At 35.4% G+C, this 9172-nt stretch overlaps 1 protein-coding gene across 1 annotated transcript; it reads right to left on the bottom strand.

The window, feature by feature from the left end:
- Positions 1-2672: 2672 nt before the first annotated feature.
- LOC111906457 (transcription factor ICE1) lies at positions 2673-4863 on the bottom strand. The gene is made up of 4 exons (XM_023902218.3): positions 3746-4863; positions 3308-3565; positions 3053-3223; positions 2673-2977 (listed from the first exon to the last, which is right to left on the bottom strand). The coding sequence occupies exons 1-4, from the start codon at positions 4772-4774 to the stop codon at positions 2894-2896; spliced, it is 1542 nt and encodes a 513-aa protein (XP_023757986.1). The 5' UTR covers positions 4775-4863; the 3' UTR covers positions 2673-2893.
- Positions 4864-9172: the final 4309 nt, after the last annotated feature.

Genomic DNA, 9172 nt, shown 5'->3' on the forward strand with positions numbered 1-9172 from the left:
ACCGTGAACACCTTTATCTTGGTGTTCTTGGGACTTTTCCTTGGTATAAACATGTATAGCAAGCTTTAAATGACTCTAGGATAGAAGTACTTACTTTGTGGAGGCTTGAAATGAACTTAAAGTCCAAGAACACTAGTGTGTGTTCTTGGTGTTTTTGGAAAACTAATAAAAACACAAAAATGGATGGATTAAAGGATGTACAATCACTAGATTAAGTGATATACTAACTTGAAAGGGCTAGAAACACTTACTAGATTGAAGATCTTGAATAAATTCTAGGATGATACTTGAGAGGATTTTTGGGGTTTACTCTTTTGGTAAATGGGGAGTAAACATGAAATGACTAGTTTGGGGAGTAAACTCATGCTTATGCATGAGTTCACGGTTTTTGGATGATTTTTCGACCCAAACATATAAGTTTGGTCGTGAATTTCTAAGACACGAGGTGTTTGCGGTTTTTAAATTTCAAAACCCGAGACGTCACTTTCTTTCACCCGTTCGTTTAAAGAATAATATTAAAATAATCAAACGAACTTTAAGTTTGCTAAAAATAAGTAATAATGAAATTGACCTATAAATCGAAGTGACTGACTTTTAGGGTTTGACCGAATGAAAATTTCGAGTTGTCACAAAACCCCAGGAATTAGGGTTTCTCATTCCAGCACGGACTCGTCGAGTCCAACCTCTGACTAGGCGAGTCCAGTCACTTAACATGTGCCCGGCATACGCTTAGACTCGACGAGTTGTAGCTCCTACTCGCCGAGTTCCTCTTTTCCAAGCTTACACTTTACCCCCTGAACTCTTGATTCTAACTTTGGGATGTTACAAAAGAAGTAACATATAAACGAACCAACTTATGTAAACTAGAAATAACTTCAAAAGAAATATGTCATAAACGAGCATGCCAAAGCTCAAAAGAGGCTTTCCTTGAAGATCCAACAACTGCACTCAAAGTTGTGGGTTCATTCTTGAGTACATATAATCCATCTTCACACAAACCTCGTGCTATCACTTGTTTTCTTACCTTGTCCTGAATAGTAAAAAATGGTTGAGAAAATAAGACATCCACCGGTTGATCCTTTGTAAGTTGGCTAATAGAGAGAATATTTTTTGTTAAATGTGGAATGACCAAAACATCACGTAGTAACAGTTTATTAGGGAGAATGGATTGACCGATATGAGAAACAGGAAGCTTATGACCATTACCAAAGGTGACATGCATATTACCCGTATTTCGAGTTGTATGAGACACGTTATTTGGTATGGAAGTTATGTGAGCAGTAGCACCAGAATCGACATACTAGTCCGGATTTCCCTGAGTGACATGACACTGAGAGTGAAAAGACTGAGCCAAATTTGCATCAGAAGGCAAAGCATTTGAAGCATAAGTGTGTAAATTAGGACATGCAGAGGCATAGTGTCCATTTGTTCGACATAGATGACAGTGAGGAGGACGACGACCACTACACCCTCTGCCACCATTAAAGCTTCCACGACCACCACCACGTGTGGAGTTGTGATTTCGACCACCTCTAGAAGTGGTGTTACTGGCCTGAGTTTATTGAGAGAAAAAAGATGCAGGTGGTGGGGACGAACCATGAAGGGATTGTAAAAACAATTCATGACTTTCAGCATGAGAGAGAAGATCTCGAAAAAAGGGAGATGGCTTGGAAGTACAAATAGCAGTAGAGAAAGTTTCATAGGAGGCACCCAATCCACAAAGAAACCAATGGATTTTATCCATATCTCAACAGGTTGACCGATTGCAGCTAGCTTGTCACAAATATTCTTAAACTTTTTTCCATACTCTGAAACAGAAGAAGTACCCTTAGAAAGTTGTCGTAGTGAGTCTCGCAAAGAGTGAATCCGTTCCACAAAAGAGTTGTTGTAGGCAAATTCGAGAAAGTTCCAAATAGAGTGAGCTGTGGTAAGGCCAAGAATTTCAGTAGCAACCTCCTCTGTGAGAGAGGAATTAAGAAGGATGACAGCTCATTAATCAAGTTCGCTCCAAGTAACAAAGGCAGGGTTCGTAGCTTGTTTGCCTTCAACAATGATGGTTTCTGAGGGAGAAGGAGTACCATCAATGTGGCTGGTTAGCATCTGATAAGAAAGAAGAGGTAACATTTGGTTCTTTCAGAGATGGTAGTTGGTAGAGGAAAGTTTAATGGGTATCATGTCGAGGAGGGTATTCATGGAAAAAGATCCATCATCAGAAGTGGACGGAGCCATGAGAAAGAGCCAAGACCGGATTAGGGTTTAGAAAAGAAAAGGGAGTGAAGAAGAGGAGAAGGCTCATACCATATAAGATTTATTAAATCAACCACACAAAGGATTTGTGACATGTATTGCCTTTATAATAAGAGAATACAACAAATACTCCTATATCTATGGAATAGGATAAATACAAGAATATTGTAAACAACTAAATACATAATTATCTATTATCTAATAGCATTTTTGTGGCTGAAATCTAATATTTTGGTATATTTATGGTCAAAATTAAATACCTAGCTCAATGTAAACACTTGATGTAATTGTAAATTATATTTCGATTAGTTCGTAAATGAACGTAACAGAATTAGCTTAATGGTATAAAACAATGTAAATTTTTGTTTTCTTTGCAATTGTGTCTTTATTGTTGGAAACTCAACACTCCGGTCCACACACAAACATCAATCAAATATGAAATATGAAATATAAAATAAAAAACTCCAAGAAACACAATGATCAAACAAAACAACATAAAATGCCTTAAAACATTTTGCAAATTTAGCTAACTGCACGCCTATCTATCCGACTAGATCTAAGGACTGAACAAAAACAACCTTCATATGAAAAGCTACAACTTTTTAAACTAAAACCAAACAACCCAAATCTCAAATAACTAAACCACTCAAGCGACACCATGGTAACCAGCGGACTCCAGCAGCACTGCTTTCACTTGATCAGGATGAACATCTTGACCTTCTTTGCATTGCTAAATTCAGGAAACACACCATAAAACAACAAAAACGGATCAAGTAAAAGAAATGAAAGATAAAATGAAATATACCTCAGCTCGAAAAACATCAAGAGCGAAGCCATTGAAGCAACTTATGACAGCTTGTTGAATATCTAAACCAAGATTATCAAGAGCTCTCATGGTTGATAGAAGCAAACCAGGCCTCCTACTGCAAAACATATGGATATTCACTGCTCTTCCTTCTCTCTGTCTTACTTCAACCTAAAACCACCGCAAAAAATCAACATTTTAACAAGTGATTCATCATAACTTTGTAAAAGTAAAATGGGAAACTGGGATTAATACTCTTGCAGGCTGGCCAGTTGGGCTAGGGATCGCGGTGGGGCAAAGTTCTTCCTTGATTCTTGAAGGGAGACTGGTCGGAGTTGGGGTTAGAGGGTAGAAACCGGTGGGGGTGCCGCTGCCGGGGGTGGTTATGGTGGTGGTGGGTGTCAATGATGAGGTTGATGGGGTTGATTCGAGTTCATAGTTAAGGTCGTTGATCTTCTGAAGAAGCTCTTTCAGGTACTCTATCGCATCGCCAAGAATTGAAGCTCTGTCCATCTGAAACAAGAACATTAATGGCGTTTTATGAATAATTCAAGAAATCTTCTTAATTATAAGTTTTTCTTTCATGGGGTTTCATCAAGATTCCATCTTTAAAGTTTTAAAAAATGTCGGATAATAATTCTGAACATGCACGAGAAAGATATGTGAAACAAAGAGGGAATTCTTGATTCTCACCTTGCTGATTTTGGGGACTACAGATCTGAGCATGTAAAGCCGGTCGTTTAGCTTCTTTCTCCGACGTCTTTCCGCCATTAAATTCTTCGCCGGCAACCCTTTCTTTTTCCCCTTTTGATTGCTCCCGATGCCGCCAGTGACAGTACTGTTTGCATTAGAGCTATTCCCACCGTTAATTTTGATCCCATTTTCTTCAAAATTTGTGGTGGTGTTCATCGTGATATCATCGGAATCGTAATTCAAACCGGAGCCATCCAAACTCAGGTTATCCACATCATCCCAACTGCCACCGCTGCTCTTCCTCTTCTTCTCATTCATCCCATCACTACCACCACCGCCGGCGGTGTTGACGTCACTTAAACTTCTTCCCAGTCCAGCTCCTCCACCATCGCCGTCGATGGTGGTGTTGATATCACTCAAATTTCTTCTCAGGGCAGCTCTTTTTTGAAATAAAGTCGGTGGAGCTCCGGCCGAAGCAAAACTATCCAAAGGTTTAAGCAATTTCGACCGGTTCAAACCCAACGAAGTTCCTGTTAACCCATCTTCCAAAGATGGAAACACCGGCGTCCCGAATCCATTTCCGGCCAATTGAAGCAAGTGAGCAGTCGAAAATTGAGGATCTGAGTTCAAACTCGAAACACCCATTTGGGTTTGTCCCCCTAAATCACAAAACCCAGGTAGAATTCCATTCCCACAACCGAGATCAAAGGTTTCGTCTAACGGGTTGCTTGAAATTGGGTTCAAAATCGATGAAATTGAGGGTCTTGGAGGTAAAAAGAAATGAACCTGATTTGGGTCGAGGTTTTGAAAAGCAGAAGTCGGTGAACATGACGATGAAGAGTCAACTTGCTGCAGCAGAAGATTACTCTGCTGCTGCAAGAACCAATTGTTGTTATTTTCTTCTTCAACTTCTAGCATTGATTTAAATGTAGAAATAGAATTGATTTCATTATTCTCTTCATTTTTGTGGTTTGTTTGATTCCCTCTCTCATCATCCATCCAAACAACACTATTAACTCTTGAAAGCATCTCGAAGTTGGTGGTTTCAGAGAGAGAATGGGATTGGAGAAGACGATGGAAAGGGGAGTGGATTTATATTGTTGTTAGACGCAAAAAGACAAGCTCGAAAAAGAAAAAACGTTACTTTGCGGTGCTATGATTACAAACTGAGCTGGTGCTTCGAAAATGTACAAATTATAATGCATAAATTACTCTGCCTTTTTTCTGTTTGTTTTTTTGGTAGAAGCTTTGTGTTTGGCTGGCTTTTGAGCCTCCAAATAAGGGGAAAATGACACCTTTTATGATTATTCTTTTTCGGATAATCAGTTTTTTTTTTTTAATAATTTAAAAAGGTTGAAAATCATTAATAAAACCGATAAGGCTGGAGGGAGTGATACCATCGAAACCATACTCCCTTCGTTGTCACGTAAGCGTCACGTCATTTTTATCACAAAAGTGTGGTTATTTGCCACACCCAAGAAGTGGTGCCACACTTTATTTTTAAATTTTTTTTTTTAATAAAAGCTTTAATTTCTCCCCACCCAATCACAAAACAATCAAATTATCTACATTCAATCACAAGCCACGACTATTTTTTGCCGCACTGCGGTTTGAACCGCACCAAACCACACTCAGGGGGCGGTGTTCGCTGCTTATGTGGCGAAAACGCACTCCTCGAACCGCACCAAGGACATTAGATTTTCAGCTAGATGGCTTGTGCCTTGTGTAGCTAGTTTATAGATAAAAGACATTTATCTAACAAAACCTAGTATTAATATTTTTTTAAGGGTTTCTCAAAAAACTGATAATCTCATATTGTAAATTAAAGTCTAAAACTAGACTGTAAATGATCAAACAAAATAAGCAACGTATAAAGATCATGTGTTTTGTGGGGTAAATGCAAACTCTTGTTCAAATACTTTCAATAATTTATTAACGACAAACTTTACACTCATTATTTGTAATAAAAAGATTTCCATATTAATAACATAACCGTAACTTTACATGATTACTAATAATAACATAATCATAGTTTCACATTATATTATATCCAGTTTTTGTTAAAGAAAATATACAATTCCTTTACCAAACCTGAACATTATAATATTGTTTTATTTCTCTCTCAAATATGTAATATATTTATTCGAAAGATATTAGTTTAAGATAAATTTTGAATCTAAAAATAAAAGTTATACTCTTACGGATATAAACGAGCCAAGCTGAGCGGAGCATCACACTAATTGAGTCAGGTTTGTTTAAAGTTATAAAACTCATGATCGAGCCTGTTAAGAGTTTGGAGCTTCGAGCTCAAGCTCAGCTCGTGAAGCATATAAAGCTTAGGATCGGCTCGTTAATGCTCGTTTTTTCGTGACGCTCATTACAGATTGGAATTGGCTCTTTGTTTTCTGTTTTCATATTTTATTAATATATAAGTAATAAATAATAATACATAAAATAAAAATATAGTATCGCAAAGCCCCCCTTAAGCTCACAAGCTTAAACAAACCCTCACTTGCACGATTCAAATCAGACTCGCTAAATGAGTTTTATTCTAGGCTCGGGCTCGTTAAGGCGCTCTTTTATTAAATATGGTTCAAGTATATTGTAAATCATTTTCTCGATAAGAATACTTCTTCTGTCAAGTGGATGTAGATCATATCCACAAACCAGTGTGTCTTTTGGAGATTTTATTTTCGTTTTATTCCTAACAATTATACATAAGCTAGCTCATAAATGGTAAGTTGATATATACTATTATTTAATATCATCTGATAAATTCTTCAAAATTATAACAATAAATAAATCATAATTTCAATAGTTCAAGTGTTGCTATGGAGTTTTCGTTAAAATAAATCATAGACTCACATTTTCATTTTTTGTCAAGCTACGATTTGTTTTTTTATTGAAATGTTACCAAAACGGGAGTCTTTTATTTTGTCTAAAAGAAGACAATAATAGGGAAAAGCGATGTAACTTTTGTGAGGTTTGTTGGTATTTGTGGTAAGGACAAATTTTAATCATTTGTCTTTATGACCATTAGGGATAATGACCTGATAGGGTAAGATACTTTTTGAAATTTACACATTTAGTCATTATTCTTTTTTTTGTAAAATAAACCCTTATACTTTATTAATATGTACACATTAGGTCGTTTTCACCGGATTCTACAGGTTTTACTGACGTGGAAGGGTTTATTTTACAAAAAAAAAAATAACGACTAAATATGTACATTTCAAAAAGTATCTTACTCTATCAAGTCATTTTCCCTTTATTTTATTTTGTTGAAACGAAATACCCATGTGGCATCCACATATCCACAACGAGATTTTTCCAACTTTTATTCATCATGAAAAAGAGGGAGAACCCCAATCTCCGGCGACTCCTTTGTTCCTACACATCACTGGTAGCAAGGAGGAATGATGGCAAAAACAACAAGGTCGAAAGGGGAAGCAGGAGGAAGTAGAGACGGTAGTTGGCGGCGAGGAGCTGCTCTGGTAGCCCCCTCGTCGATTCTTTCTTCTTTTTCTGGCAACATATCTCAAAGATGGAGGCAAAGAGAGACAGATCGGAGAAACACAACAGGTAAATGGTGTTTGGTTGTTGTTGTTCGACTTGAAGGAAGAGAGACGAGAAAGAGAAGGGTCGTCACCCTTTTCTTGTTGCTGGAGGATCACCCATCTCCAGTGACTAAGCTAATTAATTGCTATTTAGTGCCACTTGTGCTTCCACATCAGTAAAACATGTAGAATCCGTTGAAAATGACCTAATGTGTACATATTAATAAACTATAAGAGTTTATTTTACAAAAAAAAGAATAAGAACTAAATGTGTACAAATCAAAAAGTATCTTACCCTATCAAATCATTTTCCCTAAAAGAAAATTCGTATATGACCGGTATACCGGGTATAGCCGGTCACAATGATTGCATGGTTACAAAAAATAAAGTATAAGAGTTTATTTTACAAAAAAAAAAAAATAATAAGGACTAAATATATACATTTCAAAAAATATCTTACTTTATCAAATCATTTTTCTTTCAATAGTTCAAGTGTTGCTATAGAGTTTTTGTTAAAATAAATCATAGACTCACATTTTCATTTTTTTTGTCAAGCTACAATTTGTTTTTTTTTTATTGAAATGTTACCAAAACGGGAGTCTTTTATTTTGTCTAAAAGAAGACAATAATAGGGAAAAGCGATGTAACTTTTGTGAGGTTTGTTTGTATTTGTGGTAAGGACAAATTTTAATCATTTGTCTTCATGACTACTAACTTGTAAAAATAATGGCATTTTGTGTGCCCCATTAGAAAATTAATATTTACAACATTAAAATATTTAAATAAGAAACGCTTTCAATTATTACAAATTTTAGGATAGATAAGGCCCTTTTAGTATTATATTGATTTGTGTAAAGGCTAATTATATTGATTTATGTAAAGGCTAATTACACAAAAAAAATCAGCTCTTTGCATTTATAATAAAATAGAGACAATGATTTGTAGGATAATAAACAATGACTTTTAAATATATTTAGGTTGTGTTGCTTGTAAGTTGAAAATTTCTTTTTCTTAAAAATTAGATTATCAATAAAATATTTTAATGTAACTCACTAAAATTAGCTTATAAATTATTTTATGAATTTTTAGTTTATTGTTATACTAAATACTAAACTACAACAAACTTAAAAATAAACCAACTTATATATGTAAAAAAAAGCTATTTTCGTATGTACAAGATTTATCATTAAACTCATCTTTATTATTCAAAAAAATTATTTTGACCAACTATTGCAGTCTACTAATGTTGTTGAACACATACACACATTATTCTATCTACATATAGATGGTTCCGTCTAGTCCCAAAAAGATCATCTCCACATGCCACATCTTTATCAATCAAATTTGATCGTCATAGGTAATTCTCAGGACAAATATATTAGAATGATTCTAACGATCTTATTTCTATTATTGTCTCTAGAAATCAAGACATAAACCTACCAAAAGCTTCTATGCTTTAGATGTACCATCTAGATCCAGACTTAAGGAACAAGCTTATATTGTATAAGTTTTCGACATCAATAATTAACCTCCAAATTGTATTATGAAAACAAAATTATGGATGTAAACGAATCGAAGAATATGAACGAAACTTATTCATGTCTGTTTGTTTAAGTTAACCGAACAAATTAATGAACATTAACAAATAAAGAAACAAATTTTCTTGTTCATGTTCAATTGTTTAAGAAATTACTTTGTTTATGTTCGTTTATTAAGGTAATAAATGAACATAAATGTAACGCCCCAATTCTCAGGTATTGTCTAAATTCGAGTTTTAGGGTTAAGCCCTACTCGACGAGTCGGGTGATCTACTCGTCGAGTAGCAACGGGAAGGATCGAGGGTTATGTGATCTACTCGACGAGTCCATAT

This window comes from Lactuca sativa, chromosome 5, assembly GCF_002870075.4.
Source record: "Lactuca sativa cultivar Salinas chromosome 5, Lsat_Salinas_v11, whole genome shotgun sequence".
NCBI lineage: Eukaryota > Viridiplantae > Streptophyta > Magnoliopsida > Asterales > Asteraceae > Lactuca > Lactuca sativa.